The following is a 16194-nucleotide window of genomic DNA, read 5'->3' on the forward strand; positions in this document are numbered from 1 at the left end:
TCCGGATTCGCCTTTATCACCGTGAGTCTTTCGCATCCATCGGCTGGAGTGAAGTCTACCAGGTATCAAAGAAATAGATTTCAGACACAGAGAAGCTCTCCAAATGTTATTTTCCCCCTTATCCTCTGTACATTGCCTGTAACATCTGAGAAAAGCCCACAGGCCCGGCCGGCGTGGCTCAGTCATTGAGCATTGACCTATGAACTAGGAGGTCACAGTTCAATTCCCGGGTTGTGGGCTCGATCCCCAGTATGTGGCATGCAGGAGGCAGCTGATCAATGATTCTCTCTGATTATTGATGTTTCTATCTCTCTCTCCCTCTCCCTTCCTCTCTGAAATCAGTAAAATAAAATAAAAAGCCCCAAAGTCTGAGGAAGGCAGTGTTTACCTTGGGAATAATCAATCTCACAACTGGACTTGAAAATTTTCAGGAACTAACTCTTGCACAGCTTCTGCCAACAAGAGAGTTTATAAGAGAACATTCCAGACCCTTCTCTTAGAACACAGGAGACAGGGTGAACACCCCCACCTTACACATGCACCCAGGGGGGCAGAGGCTGCACACTGGGCAGACCCCGAACACAGCCTGGCCTCAGGAAACGTTGCCGCCAAGTTCTGTGACTTTAAGCAAAACAATGTACAAGAAACCAGTTTACCCCACGATAATCGATATAAACAGAGTTAGGCTCCTACAGCATCTCACTATTATTCTAGGACCTGCGGTCTATACCCGAAAATGCTACCTAAACCGCTCTATTAACAAAGGCATTGTTAAAAGTTCCAAATGAGTAATATCCACCCCAACACAATGTAAGCATAAACGTGGGTACAGCTCCCAAGTGCTCACTGTAATAGAACATGAGAAAAGGCTTCCATTTGATCCTAAAGAGGCGGTTTGATCCCTGATGTGTGCCCTTGCCCAGCACAAAACAGCAAAACCCACTCCTGGGCTACACCGCGCACAGTGCCACCCCTGGGGAAGAAAATGTGCTCGGGCTGAAGAGCCCTCCATGCCATGTCCTCCCTTCCGATCCCAGTTGGGAATCATTGTTTTAAGTTAATAAATCAGGAGAGTTTAGGGAAAATTCTGTTTTTGATCGATTAGAACCAGCCTTGAACCACAATAACGGGTAGAAGTAACACACGGCGCGTACGGGAAGAGTCAACAACGGTGAGCTGGAGAGGCGAGGCTACTGAGGCCCAGAGTGAATCCAACCTAAAGCCTCCCTGCAGCTGAGACGTTCCAGATAAACATGGGTTCTGAGGAGCAGCACGCAGCAATCAGCTGTTCCGGACCCACTCCTGTGCTGAGCAGTCTAGCCCAACTGGTTCCTGGGAGGCCCCCGTCTGCCCTCCAGCTGCCTCGCGATCCCGCCTGGCAAGGATGCGCTAGTGCATGGCGCTCCGGGTTTCTCTCCAGCCTGTCATTGCTACAACCTTAGTGTTTGTGCCAAGAGCACAAGTGTTTCCGACGCAGAGAGCCCAGCGGGTAAAGGCCTCATGCTACCCATCACATTTAAGAGCCAGGCCCCAGAAGCCATGACTGCCCCACGCATACCCATCCCCTGAAAAGCTCTCCATCCTCCTGAGTTCGAAGGGACAGGTAAACCACGACTTTAATACTGACTTTGTCATTGCCAGGGTTAGAGCTCTGGGAGCGGACGCTGCCTTTACGAACTCTAATCTGGATCTGTCAGTCAGGCCCTTTCTGCCCACTTACCTTACTGTGTGTGAACGGGGGCGCTGCGTACAAGGTGGGGTGGATCAGAGGGCGAGGCAGGTGTGGGACGGTGTGCAAGGGCACGTGCCCATGGATGTGGGGGTACAGATGCAAGGCGGGGTGTGCGGGCCTCTCCGGGGTCAGGAACTGCTGGCTGGAAGGAAAGGCCCCGGCCGTCATCGCCGACAGCGGCAGCCCAGAAGCTTCCTGCTTGCACACGTGGCACTCACAGTCGGCAGCTTGCTCAGCCTGCAGGGAGAAAGGCCTGCTCACTCAGAGGTCAGGGGGGCGAAGGCAGGCAGGGCCGCCCATTCTGCTGAGCATCTCCACAGCCACCCACAGGGAGCAGGCTCATCCGACACCCCCGCCGGCCAGGGCCCTCCTGTGAGCGCAATGAGGGGCCAAGAGCCCAGGCCTGCAGGAACCTAGAGAGGGGTGCACGCCCCATGCCCAGGGGGGCCTGCATCCTGGGCTGTCTGAGCAGAGACGAGGACTGCTGAAGATGGCAGAGTGGCGGAGGGAGCCACAGGGACCGCGCAGGGCTCGGCTCCGCTGGCTCCCACGCGTAAGGCACGGTCTCTCCGTGTGCACGAGGGACGGACTCCGCGAAGGCAGAGCCAGGGCCAAACTGAGCAGTCAAAGGTTCTGGAAATGGACCAGAGGGAAAACAAACTGAGGAGCTTGTGCTCCTGCGAAGCTGCGGGCCGTGAGGTGAGCACCACAGGAGCTGCCTCTTGCCGGGCTCGGCCCACACCCCTGAACAAACTAGAGCCAACAGCAGAAGTGAGAGGTACATGACATTTGTTCAATGCGAAAGAAGGTAGCAAAGGGAAAACAGAGGAAGAAAAAACGCGACACAGAAAAAACAGCAAAAGGCAGGTGTAAGTATCACCAATAATGACGTTAAATATAAATGAAGCATTCCAAAGAAAAGGGTACGTAGATGGACAGGATAAAAATGCAAGACCCAACTGAAAGGACAAATGAGCACGGCACAGCTGAAGAACACAGGGTCAATATATAAACATCAGCTGTATTCCTGTAGATTGCCAACAATCAACAGAAAATTGAAATTAGGAGATACCATTTACCATAGAATCAAAAAACATGTGAACTTAGGAATAAATTTTAAAAATATGTTCAAGCCTCATAGACTATAAATTTTTAAAAGTCCGAGAGAAATTAAAGGTGACTTAAATAAGTAGAAATATACAGCATGTTCACAGACTGACAGGCTCTTTGTGGTTAAGACTGTATTTCCCCCAAACTGACCTGTATCATCCCACAAAGAAAAGACTAGGCCCAGCCCTAGCTGGTTTGGTTCAGTGATAGAGCGTCGGCCCAGTTCGATTCCGGTCAAGGGCACATGTCCGATTGCAGGCTCAGGCTCCAGTAGGGGGTGTGCAGGAGGCAGCCGATAAGTGATTCTCTCTCATCATTGATGTTTCTATTTCTCTCTCCCTCTCCCTCCTTCTCTGAAATCAGTAAAATTATATTAAAAACAAAACAAAAACAAAAAAGACTAGGCCCAGAGGATTTTGCTGGTGAATTCTATCAAGGAAACCAAGAATATTCAAGAATTCAAAGCACGCTATTAAAACCCAGACAGGTTTTTTGTAGAAGTTAACAAGTGGACCCTAAAACGGAAACGGAAATGCGAAGGACTCTGAGCAGCCTAAACAATGCTGAGGAAGGCCGGCCGCTGGAGGGCAGACCCTCCCAATTTCCCAGCCACTGCAGCGGCAGTCAGGTGCACCTTGGCGCAAGGACACAGCTCCAGTGGACAGAGCACCGAGGACACACAGAAACCCTGACCTACGGCCACTGACTTTCCAAACGGTGCCGGGGAACGGGCAGTCCGCATTTGCAGAAAGATGAATTTCCATAAGCAAAACCGAGTCAAGTGAGCCACAGACCTACTGCCTAAGAGCTACATTACCGATCTCCCCGAAGAACAGTTTTATATGAGGCAGGTTCTTGGATGTGACATCAGAAGCATGTTCCGTTCACAAAGGAAAAGCCTGACACACTGGACGCAGCAAAATGACAGACTTCTGCTTTGCAAACAAGACCATACAAACTAACAGCCTGGCCATGTGGCTCGTGGCTGAGCATCGACCTCTGAGCCAGGAAGTTGCAGCTGGATTCCAGGTCAGGGCACAGGCCAGGGCTGCGGGCTCCATCCCCAGTAGAGGGCGTGCAGGAAGCAGCTGATCAATGATTCTCTCTCTCTCTCTCTCTCTCTCTCTCTCTCTCTCTCTCTCTTCCTCTACTTCCTCTTTCTGAAATCAATAAAAATATTTAAAAAATATTAACAAAAAACTTAACAGACATGCCACAGACCAGGAGAAAATACCTGCATATCACATAATAAGGCAGGAAATGAATATATGAAAGACTGCTCAATCTGCCCATAAAAAATGAAATGACAACTGAAACCTCAAGGGTTCTCATTTATCTATCACTGGCGAGACTCCAAAGCTGTGCCATCACCCTCCTCTAGGGGCTGCGGATGCCACCGCCCTCTGAACCAGTCAAGCCCACTGTGGTGACCACGCCCAGGGGCGTACCTGCTTATGTAGAACATGTCAGATGTACCAGGCTGCTCATGATGGTTTTTATTTGTTGCTTAAACAGTGTACAGGTACACTTTCTACTACATGGAAGTGGAATGATACATTTGTGTGTGTTTTTAAAAATATATTTTTATTGATTTCAGAGAGGAAGGAAGAGGGAGAGAGAGAGAGAGATAGAAACATCCATGATGAGAGAGAATCAGGGATCGGCTGCCTCCTGCAAGTCCCCCACTGGGGATCGAGCCCACAACCTGGGCATGTGCCCTGACCGGAATTGAACCTGGAACCTTTCATTTCGCAGGCTGACGCTCTATCCACTGAGCCACTCTGGCTAGGGCATGAAGAGTTTATAATGGGGAAGGGGAGGCACGTGCAGTGCCATGAGGAGGGGACTAAAGAAACAAAAGGCACGACGGTGCTGTGCCCACAGGGCACACAAGGCCGGTAGCGGTAGCGGAGGATGAGGACGGCCCTCCGTGCGGCACCGTGTCAGTCAGCACACACTGCTGGGCCCGAGCAGAACCGAGTATGCGTCCGAGTCAGCCTTTTGACAGGAGCACGGAAGAACACACACTTATATTTGCATCAATAAACACGGAGGAAGACAATAAGTAAGTAAAGCTGAGACCTACTTGGACCAGGGAGAGGGGTGGGGAGGTGCCAGACAGGGTGGACGGGAAGTAGATGGGAGCAAGCTCCTCCCCGCCACCTTTATCACCTGAACCAGGTTCACACTAACACAATGAATTAACCAGCCAAGCACCCTGACCTTCCTCTGTTCTTTCATCTACAAATTGCTTGAGGGGGGCAGGGGTGGCCTAGAAGGGGTCAAAAAAGGGACACATGTAATACTTTTAACAATAAATATTTTTTAGAAATTGTGTGAGCCCTCACAGGTTTGGCTCAATAGATATAGAGCATCGGCCCTCAGACTGAAGGGTCATGGGTTTGATTCCGGTAAGGGCACACACCCCAATTGCAAGCTTGATCCCCCACGCCAGTTGAGGCACATGTGGGAGGCAACCAACCAATGTGTCTCTCTCACATCAATGTTTCTCTCTCTGTCTCCCCCCCTCCCTTCCACTCTCTCTAAAAATCAATGGAAAAAATATCCTCGGGTGAGGGTTAAAAACAACAACAACAAACTGCTTGAGCCCTGGCCACGGGGCTCAGTTGGCTGCGCATCGTCCTGTGCACCAAAGGACCACTGGCTTCATTCCCGGTCCGGGCACTGCCTGGGTCGCAGGCCCGATCCCCAGTAGGGGCGTGCAGGAGGCGGTCAATTTTCTCACATTTCTCTCCCTCTCTCTCCAAAAAGAAATATATATATATATATATATATATATATAAATAAATAAAAATTGCTTGAACATCTGTTATAAAGCTCCAAGTGACTAAGAAAAAAATACTGGTCTGATAAAATACCTCACCTTCGAGTAACAGAAAAACAGGCATCTACCTACCAGGGAAAAAGCTCTTAGTACAAGCCTTCGCTGCTCTACCATTCCACCATTTCACTTTCAGAAAACTCTCTCCTTGCTTCTATTCAAAAGCTCCGTGACATCTAAACGTCTATAGCTACCTGGGTGGGGGGTGGGGTGGGGGTGGGGGTGGGGCTGTAAAACCAAGACTGCTGGTTCCAGGTTCCAGGAAGAGAAAAAGCCTAAATGGAGGTTACGAGGGATGGACATTTACTTTGTAAGTCAGCCTGGATTCCTCCAGTGCTAATTTTCAGAAGTTATTCAAAATGACCTAATTTTGTATTTAATAATGCTCAGGTTCAGAGAAAACAGACACAGAGAAAGAGACCTTTGGCAAAACGAAAAATGTGAAGAAATGAAATCACACCTGCTGAGCGGGGTAAGATGGGGGGGGACTGTCCACTTTACTGTCCTCCTTCGCGGGACTCCCATTTTCTAGGGCCACGGCTTCCTGCGGGGCCCCGGGGGGCTCCCCGCCACTCCCGCCGTCCGCCTCTTCATCGTCAGCTTCTGAGGAGCTGGCGCTGGTACTGCTCCCCTGTGGGGACTTGGAAAACAAACAGGACATAAAGCGCTGCCTGCGGCCGCCACCTGTGACTCTCTGCCCACGAAGCGCCAGGGCCGTACCTCCGCTTTCAGGGCCACGGTTTCCCCGCCGCCATTCAGCTCGCTGTGGATTCCATTCATGCTGGCCGCCACCTCGGCGTCGTTGTAGTTATTCAACGGATAAATATCAGCAAACTTAGCTGACAGCGGAGCCACATCCTCATCGTCACTGCCGCTGAGACAAGCAGAAACGGCCACCATGAGCCGTTCACGGGGCAAGGACATACTCCCGACACTGCTCTCCTTCCAGAGGCGCCACCCCGAGCCCCACTCACACTTCCCCGTGTCGCTCAGGGACCTGGACACCAGAGCGGAGTACCCGGAAGGTTCCGTTGGTGTAGGACGAACGGAAAACAAGACTCCGAAAGGGGAAAGATGAAGGAGACCACAACGCCTTAATCTGATTAATGGGTGCATTTCCGTTCAACTTGGAGTGCCCTGGTGTACAAGTGCCCTCTCCGCCATTGCTGAGCAGACACAGTTCATGCTCAATTAAAAGGAAAGGTGTAGACCTAGCTGGTGTGGCTCAGCTAGTTGAGGGTTGTCCCAGGCACCAGAGGGACGCCGGTTCGGTTCCTGGTCAGGACACATGTTCAGTTGTGGGCTCAATCCCCAGAGGGGGGTGTGCAGGAGCAATTGGTGTTTCTCTCTCTCTCCCTCTCCTTTCCTTTCTCTCTAAAAAAAATCAATAAAAACTTATTTAAAAAAATTAAAACTTATTTAAAAAAATTAGGTCTTTAGTGTTTGTTTTTATAGCCACTGATGTTTTAGACACGGCCAGCATCAGCAAGACTTCCGAGCAATGAGCAAATGGTCTAGTTACTAAAACAATGCAAACGGACTTCAAGGCTAGGGCATCACGTGGGCACTTTCAACACGTGTGACTTTCTGGTGCACGCCCAGAGCCGCAGTGGATGGCCCCGGTGACAGCGCTCAGGGCTCCCGAGGGCCACGGCCCGAGGTGAGAAGCGTGCCCCCTGGTCAGCCCTCACCACTCCTGAGCTGCCAGCATCACAAGTCCAGGGGAGGAGCCGAGGCTCAGGAAGGTCCTTGAAGGTGTGGGACAGACAAGTGGACCCTGCCGGGGCTTGCCCCCGGGGACCACCCAAGCCCTGGCATTCCCAGGGTAAGCGTGACCCTGCCCTGGCCAAGAGGGGACGCACACCCGCACGAACAGCAGGCCTGGGAGGCTCCTGCTCACCAGCGTTTTTGCTCTCGACTGGTGTTTATTAATTTTCCATTTCTTGTGAGGTAATGAAACAGTGTCCGGGTTTGGGTTTACTGACTTCCTGTTTTAAAGTTTGCTTAAAGAAAGCAGAGGCCTGCCCTGGAAAGCAGTGACGGGGACTTCTGTAGACACAGCTGTCTACCTCTCACCACTGCCCTGGTAAACCTCTGGAACCTTCCTTATCACAAGGTCGCAACTCACAAAGCCGGGGCCGAGCCCTTGTCGGTGAGGAGGAGCCGGGGACGCTGCTGGATGGTGACTGGAGAGCTGGAGCCGGACCCCGAGCTTGCAGACGACACGCTGGGCGGGCGCACCTCAGAGACACAGTCGGAAGCTGAGCCCACCTGCAGCGGCAGCTGGTGGGCGTGGGCGTCGCCGGGGGCAGGGGGGTCCACGATGCCGCACGTGAGGATGTGGGAGAGGCTGCAGTCGTCACAAGCACACCTGGTTGGGACGAGGAACGGTGACTGAGAGCCAGGACGGCCAGGCCACGCGCCCCAGGCCCTCGGCGCTGACTCACCTTCTCCGGTAGTGGCAGTTGGGGCAGTCGGGCACACTCAGCCGCGACGACAGCACATGCCTCATGGCATCTGTGAAGTTGTTCTCACCAGTGGCTGCTTTTTTATGGGTTAACTAGAGGAAATTAGAAAGTAATGGGTTACTTCCGCAGGACGTGTCTCCTGTTACTATGTGCTTCATATTTTTAAAAATGTCCCTACTGATTTTTCAGAGGAAGGGAGAGGGACGGAGAGATAGAAACTTCAATCGGCTGCCTCCTGCACACCCCCTACTGGGGATCGAGCCTGCAACCTGGGCATGTGCCCCAACCGGGAATTGAACCAGTGACCTCTCAGTTCATGGGTCGAACAAAGCTCAACCACTGAGCCACACAAATGCTTCATATTTTTCAGTCACTATGGTAATGTGTGTCATGCTCACTTTTTATTTTTTTTGTTAATTCTCATCCAAGGATATTTTTCCCATTGATTTTTAGCTAGAGTGGAAAGGAGTCGGAGAGACAGAAAGAGACATTGATGTGAGAGAGACACATCGCTTGGTGGCCTCCCGCACGCCACCCTTCCACCCCCGCACCCCACCCCGGCACCCCACCCCCGCGGGACCAAGGATCAAGCCTGCACCCGAGGTACATGCCCTTGACTGGAATTGAACCCGTGCCCCTTCAGTCCCCAGGCTGACGCTATCCACTGAACTACCCGGCTAGGGCTGTGTCATGCCTATTTAGACACCGAGGGTCACAGCTTCCTAAAGTGGCCAGGAGGGGGCGGCAGACGTGAGTGTGCAGGTGGCGCCCACACAGGCCTGCGACCAGCAACCCTGACGGGCCCTGACGGCAGACGCAGCACAGAGATGAATCACAACCCCAAGGACCTAAGGTTCTGGAAGAGCAGACAGGCAAGGAACCGAAGGGGGGAACCATGGTGCCAAAGGGAGGGGCCTGCAGAGCTGAAGGGGCCGTGGCCAGAGCAAGCTGGAGGAGGAGGTGCTGGCAATGCTGCCAGAGGCATGGAGGGCATCCAGGCAGGGGACGAGCACTGAGCTGGGCTCCCCTCCAACACGTCTTAAAAAATAAAAAAGGTTTTTATTGATTTTTAGGGAGAGAAAGGGGGAGGGATAGAGAGACAGAAACATCGACAAGAGAGAAACATCATGGATCAGCTGCCTCCTGACTTTCCCTACTGGGATCACGCTGGCCACCCCGGCCTGTGCCCTGACCGGGAATCGAACCGTGACCTCCTGGTTCATAGGGCGACACTGAACCTCTGAGCCCCGCCGGCCGGGCCCGCAACACTTCCCGAAGACCCGCTGACCCGGGCTGAGCAAGAGGGTGTCTCAGGGGAGCAGAAGGTGGGCACGGGCCTGAGGGGCCGCCGGCAGGACAGCGGGCTGAGAGAGTGCTGCCCCGGCGCCCGGGGAACAGGCACCACGAGGCACGATGGCTGCCTGGACGGCTGGCCTGCAGATGGCGGGGCGGCGGGCAGGAAGCGGCCAGGAGGAAGGCCAGCTGGAGACACCAGCAGCAGGAACGAAGCCTGGCCAGACAGGGGGGGTCTGCGAGCTACCTAGGAAGTGGCACCTCACCTTCTGATGGACTGAGCGTGCGCAGACTCGAGGGAAGGCTCGTGGGCCCGCCCTGGCAACGGAACAGCGGCCGCTGGAAGGGCCATTTGGCTGGACGGGAGCCACGCGGGGAGGCTTGGGGGTCGGGTGAGCGAGCCGGAGATGGTGCCGTCTGTCTAGCTGAGGCGCCCGGCGGAGACCACGGAAGTGAGGATGCAGGGAGGGAGGGGTGAGGCCAGGAGACGAAGAAAGCTGGGCAGCAGCCAGATTTGGATGGGAGTCAGGGAAGCCAAGTCTCTACCACGCTGTGTCCCGAGGCCCCGCAGCGAGGCCCCCAAGTACTGTCAGGAGGTTGGGGGAGGGGCCAGCTGCTGGAGGAAGGAAGGGCCCCGCCCTGTGGGGAGGTCAGTGCACGTGGTGGCCTCACTGTGTCACCAGAGTCTAGACTGGACAGGGCACCACCCGCCCACGAGGGGCTGTGGGGCCCCAGCGTTGGGCTTTTAGAGCCACTCGCTACGCAGTGAGCAACGGCCCCTCGATCCTGGCCTCACCTGCTCTTCAAGGAAACGCGTGTGTTTCAAAAGCTCCCAGGCTCCCGTGAGTGCGCGCTGCCTGGTGTGCGTGGCCATCTGATAAGGGAAGCAGCACAAGCTCAGCGCCAGGAGGGGAGATGTCAGATGGCCAGGGCGGCGTGCCGTGGACAAGGGCAGGTGCCGTGGGACGGGGCGGTGTGCCGTGGACAAGGGCAGGTGCCGTGGGACAGGGCGGTGTGCCGTGGACAAGGGCAGGTGCTGTGGGACGGGGCGGTGTGCCGTGGGACAGGGCGGTGTGCCGTGGACAAGGGCAGGTGCCGTGGGACAGGGCGGTGTGCCGTGGACAAGGGCAGGTGCCGTGGGACGGGGCGGTGTGCCGTGGACAAGGGCAGGTGCCGTGGGACGGGGCGGTGTGCCGTGGACAAGGGCAGGTGCCGTGGGACAGGGCGGTGTGCCGTGGACAAGGGCAGGTGCCGTGGGACAGGGAAATGTGCCGTGGACAAGGGCAGGTGCCGTGGGACAGGGCGTGTGTCGCGGACAAGGGCAGGTGCCGTGGGACGGGGCGTGTGCCGCGGACAAGGGCAGGTACGGCGGACAAGGGCGGAACCGACAGCACCTGACACTAACACAGAATCACCGTAGACGTGAGTGCAAATGATAAAGAGAAACTAAAAAATGAGAGGGGCTGTGTCGGTACAGTAAGCGAACCTGTCACGCACTGCATGTCTATTGTGTGCCCTGCACGTGCTGGACATGAAGGAAGGAAGGCGACGAACAGTGTCCACGAGGGGCTCAGAGCAGGACGGCAGCCCTGGAGCCAGCCAGCAGCCGGTGTGGCCTGAGGACCGTGGGCCGAGTGAGGCCGACAGGGTGAAACCTGCGTGACCCACTGTGGGAGCCCGAGGAGCCAATCAGAGACAGGATGCAGAAGGGGGCAGAGGCCGGGGCCGAGGTGGGGGGCCGAGGTTGTTGAACGGGGACAGTCTCAGCTCGGGGAGATGGGAAGTCCTGGCAATGACGGGCGATGCTCGCCACAATGAGTGCACCTGGTGCTCGGAGAGGAATGCGATGCCACAGTCAGGTCACGTGTGTGTGACCACAATGAGGAGAACCAACGGAGAAGTTAAGAGTGGGCTCAAGGCACTGTCTTACTGAGGAGGGAGAGGCGATTAAATGATTAAATCCTGAAGTTTGTATAAATGTAATCTCTGTAATCTATAATTATTAAAAACTTAAGAGTAACCACTAAAAGGATAGAAAAGGGATATATTCTTCTCCCAAAATGTATCCAATCCTACAGTCAAGAAAACACGACCAATAAACCCTCCAAACAAGTAAAGAATAATTTCATCAAGTAAAATTCTTGCATTTGAAAAGGATTCTAAGTAGTTTAAATTATTAGATAAGAAATCTATGTTGAATAATTGGCAATGGAAGCCCCACCAATCAGGTTTTATAAGCTGTGCCCACAACATGGAAGAAAGCGCACAGGTCCACACGCATCTGAGAGCAGAGCAGATCACAACGGACTGAGAAGCCCTCGATCAATGTGAGAAGCCAAAATGACCTAACGAAACAGGAAACCAGCCAACAAGGCAGGCGGGACTTCAAGGTAAAGCAGAAACGACTGGGAAAACAAGAAGGTGTGCCCGGCACCCGGAAGCTGGCCCTGCCAATGCCTCCCAGGCTGCCCCGGGACCAGGCAGCGCAGAGAGCGGAGCAGGGGCCAGACCACACAGAGGGGACCTTCTCCTCGGGACAGTTCCCACCTCTCCAGCGCAGGAGGCGGCAGCAGAGCCTGGGCTAGTGTGTGGGGCCTCCGCAATGGTTTTAAAGGGAGCTGCCCAGAAGAAGCCATGGCAATGTCGCTGGCAAGGCGGCTTCGGGCTTCTCCTGACCTCCCGCAGCTCCGCGGGGACCGCTGGGCAACAGGCACTGCCCTTTCGTGGAGAAAGTGCTGTCTCTAGAGCGTGACCGTGAGCGGCAGCCCCAGGGGACCGGCCTTCCACCGCCTCCACGGCCCTGAGCACGAGCGTGGGCCGCCCCGTGCTGAGACGTGGTGGGTAATTTCCTAGGCAAGCGGCAGCCTGTAAAGCTCACTCATGAAGCAGAGAGCCCACACAGGCCAACACGTGTGACGTGCACGGAAGAGGCAGCGGGAGGTCTGCAGTCCTGCTCCTCCTCCCTGCACACAGATCAGGCCCAAAGGGTTTGTTTTTGGAGGGGGTTCTAGCGAATCCTTGATGGATTTATTTAGAATTTATTCTTGAAAAATCTAAAAACATGGAAAATTTCTCAATTCGTTCTCTGAGACTAGCATAACCTTCATACAAAATAGATGAGAACCTAAGACAAAAACTCCACACACAGCAGCTCAGCTTTAGTGTACGTGCTGCTGAAGCGAGCACCGCAGCACCTCAGAATAAGACAGAAAACCCCAACTAAAACATCGGCGAATTACATCTGTGAGGGATGAGAACTAACATCTCACTCCCTGGCCGGGCTGCTCAGTGGTCGGCGCATCATTCCACGCACCAGCGGCTTCGGCTTCTAGTGCTGGTCAAGGCACCTTCGCAGGTGAGGGTTTGATCCCAGGCCGAGGTGCGTATGGGAGGCAACCAATAGATGTTTCTCTCTTACATTGATGCTTCTTGCTCTCTCCTTCTCCTTCCTCTCTCTCTAAAATAAAAAAAAAGCCGAAACCGGTTTGGCTCAGTGGATAGAGCGTCCGCCTGCGGACTGAAGGGTCCCAGGTTTGATTCCAGTCAAGGGCATATGCCTGGGTTGCGGGTTCGATCCCCAGTAGGGGGTGTGGAGGAGGCGGCCGATCAGTGATTCTCTCTCATCATTGATGTTTCAATCTCATTCTCCCTCTCCCTTCTTCTCTCTGAAATCAATAAAAATATTTTTTTAAAAAAGGATAAAAAATATACAATCAAATTTAATATCTATTCCGGTTTTTAAACAAACATAACCTTAGTAAGTCGGATAAAAAAGGGAATTTCTTTAACTTGATAAAAAGTATCAACGATACGTGTGACAAGCATGAGACAACGTGACAAGTCCAAACTCCTTCGAAGCCAGAACAAACAAACCAGAGTTCAATTGCTGGAGAGAAGGAAAACTATTATTACTTGTAGTAGACATCCTGATCCGGAAATGTACAGCAACCAACCAGAAAGCAGGGAGAGCTACGAGCTTGACGAGAGGGCTGGACAGCGACCGCCTTGCCTACACATACCAGCAACAGCTGTTTAGAAAATGCACTCTGCCATTTACCCTGCCACTCGTTAGCAAGTACCGAGGTGTAAGCTCCGGAAGGAGTGTATAAACCACGAAGCCCTCACACAGGCTACATAAAGCCCTCAGAGGGCTATGCAGCATCTTCTTGGACGGGAAGCTTCAAATTGGTGCCAAGTCCCAGCTACACTGAATCCGCCCGCAGGTTCTAGGAAATACCTGTTTCTTTTCCCAGCAGCTGCTGAGAGGCGGGCAGGCCGAGGTGCCACCTGGAAGCCTGTTCCTGTCACCTAGGAGGCCTGGCTGCCCTGCTGCCAGCCTTCAGGCCCCTCTCCTCCCGGAGCCGTCTCTCTGTCCTTCTCCCCCCGGAGTCACCTGCCCCCAACGGCTGGCTGTGTTCAAGTCTGCGTTCCCTTTCTAGTCGGTTAGGGACGGAGAGAGACGGGCTATGAAGGTCACACTTGTCTGCGTCCTGTCTCTGAACAGCAGGGTTCAGTCAACAGTGAAATGACAAGACTCAGCAGCTCCCCGGGACAGGGGGCGTGGACAGGCGGATGGTGACCTGGACCCATGCAGGCTGGGCTGGGCAAGGGCCACCCCGCAGGCACCCCCCCGCACACGCACCTGTTCGTCAACGTAGGCGTCGATCCGCTTCTGGCACTCGAGCCACTCGGCGGCCACCCTGCGCAGCTCCTCCTCGGAGCGCTGGTAGCGCTGCAGCAAGGTGCTGTACGCGTCCTCGCTGCAGGTGTCGTGCGTCGTGGTCCCCAGCCTGTGGAGAGAAGGCTTTCAACAAAGAAAAGAGTCCGAAGGTCTGGGCCAGCACCAGAGGCTGCTCCTGGGTGTCACCTGCCCCAACCTGACCAGTGGGACCCCACCCGACGCCACACAGGCTGCTGGGAGGGATCACCAAGGACTCAGAACAGAGCCCGGCAGAGGAGAAGCTCTGAGGAGCAGCAGCTGCCGAGGAAGCGGTCAGTGGTGAGTGTCACCTCCTAAGATGACCCAGGCCCAGCCAGCAGTGCCGTTCACTAAACGTGGGGCTGTAAACAACATATTTAATGAGAAATATACCATTTTTGACCTGGTTTTCCAATTAAGTACAATAGAAAATCCAATTCAAACAAAGAAATAGCATTATCCGTTCATTCATTCTGTGTTATGTCTTGTTAAGAAATGTGGTGAGACGGCAAACGAGGAAATGAACAGGGAGAAGACAGGCCTGGTGAACACTGAGGAAGTCACGTCCGCGTCTGAGAAAGGAGACCTGTGGCGGGTGGGGTGGGGGTGGGGACACGGGGCCTACAGCTTCTCACTGGAAACCATTCACTGGGCTCACGCTCTGGAGCTGGCCGGCGTCACCCTGCATTTCCCCGCAGCCTGTGGCTTCCCCGCGAGATCGCCCCGCAGGAGAAGGGGCGCTCACACCCAGGGGCACGGGCAGGTGCAGACCAAATACCTGATTTGCGACACCAATGCTGGCAAGTTGCTCTGGAGAAGAGGTTCCGAAAAAACCAGATTTTCAAACAGGTGTTTATTATGCAGCTCCCATGTCACCTGGAACTTTTTCAAGTGCTCGTTTTCCTAGTTGAAAACACACAGAAGACGGACTGAGCTGCTGCAGCCTGAAAGCTCACAGGACTGCCCCTCCCGCCCCAGTCCCCGCGGCCCAGAACCTCTGCTCACGAGGAGCTGCTGGCTCCTGTGCGTCACGTACTCGGATGGAGGTCTCTGCCCGCGCCCCACGGCCCAGGGCCTCCCACCTGTCCTCGCTCCCAGAAACAGGGTGGCGAGGCGAGATCCACAGGGAGGAAGGGGCGGGGAAAGAAGAGAAACGACTGCACATACTTGATGGTCATTTCTTATCATTACAAATTCAAAATGTAGCGGAAACCCTACTTTTCATATATTTAATGCGTGCACTTTTTCTTGCCGATCTTGAGAAAGTTCCCCTTCTGACAGAGGCGGACTGTTCCACGAGACACATGTGCTGGCCACCCCACAAGCGGCGACAGGACCTCCCTACTCGCAGCCCTCACTTCTGACGGGGCTTCTGTACCTGCACGTGCGAATCCACGCTCCCATCTGCAAGCTCCACGCACGGCCCGTGCGCGAGTCCCCTACGGCCCCGGGGAGGCTCCTGACCGAGCGACTGCCGCTCGGGCACCTGCCCACCTTCCACGCTCTCTGTGCGCCTCCTCGGGGCGACACGCAGTGGTCTGTGCCCATTTCCAATTCAGCCAAAGGGAGCGGAGAGGGTCTGCGCCGAGATGGCAGCAACGATCCACACCCAAGACCCCACTGCCTGTCTCGGACGAGTGCCTGGCACAGGGCGGGGAACATGGAGGCAGAGCTGCCCACGTTGCACACCAGCCTGTGGTCGGGACCATGGAGGTCCACCAGGAACCCATCTCAGCGCGCACCCTCCTTGGATGTCCCTGACCTGTGCTGGCTCCACCGAATGCTTTCCCCAAACTCCAGCTCCGCCCACACCCTCCCGGCTCACACCAGCCTCTCTGGGAGCCAGTGCTCAGCACAGGGCAGTGGGGCGTGCCAACCGCCAGCACCTGGGAGGGGGCACTCAGCCTCTGGAACGAACTGTCACGCAATGTGCTTGTAACAACAACAGGACCCAGGCAGCAGGTGGAAAGGACATGTGCCGCGGACCGCAGCAGAGACCACCGCGCGGGCACTGGGCCAGCCTCAGGGCACAACGGCTAACGCAGAGCCC

The 16194-nt window shown here is 54.6% G+C and overlaps 1 protein-coding gene across 7 annotated transcripts in view; it reads right to left on the reverse strand.

Annotated features, from left to right (window-relative positions):
- The window catches only part of FAM193A (family with sequence similarity 193 member A), a 111041-nt gene that overhangs the window by 19418 nt on the left and 75429 nt on the right, over positions 1–16194 (reverse strand). For 5 of the 7 annotated variants that reach the window (XM_079767533.1, XM_079767534.1, XM_079767535.1 and 2 more), the window contains 7 exons: positions 14923–15047; positions 14088–14235; positions 8132–8244; positions 7813–8055; positions 6405–6558; positions 6145–6324; positions 1721–1969 (listed from right to left, as the gene is read on the reverse strand). In XM_079767533.1, coding sequence (XP_079623659.1) covers positions 1721–1969; positions 6145–6324; positions 6405–6558; positions 7813–8055; positions 8132–8244; positions 14088–14235; positions 14923–15047 — 1212 coding nt within the window. Of the gene's footprint in view, positions 1–1720; positions 1970–6144; positions 6325–6404; positions 6559–7812; positions 8056–8131; positions 8245–10241; positions 10320–14087; positions 14236–14922; positions 15048–16194 lie in introns of all 7 variants that reach the window. The other 2 variants (XM_079767538.1, XM_079767539.1) reach the window with 1 other exon arrangement.

The sequence above is a fragment of the Cnephaeus nilssonii genome (genome assembly GCF_951640355.1).
Source record: "Cnephaeus nilssonii genome assembly, chromosome: 1".
In the NCBI taxonomy this organism is placed as follows: Eukaryota; Metazoa; Chordata; class Mammalia; order Chiroptera; family Vespertilionidae; genus Cnephaeus; species Cnephaeus nilssonii.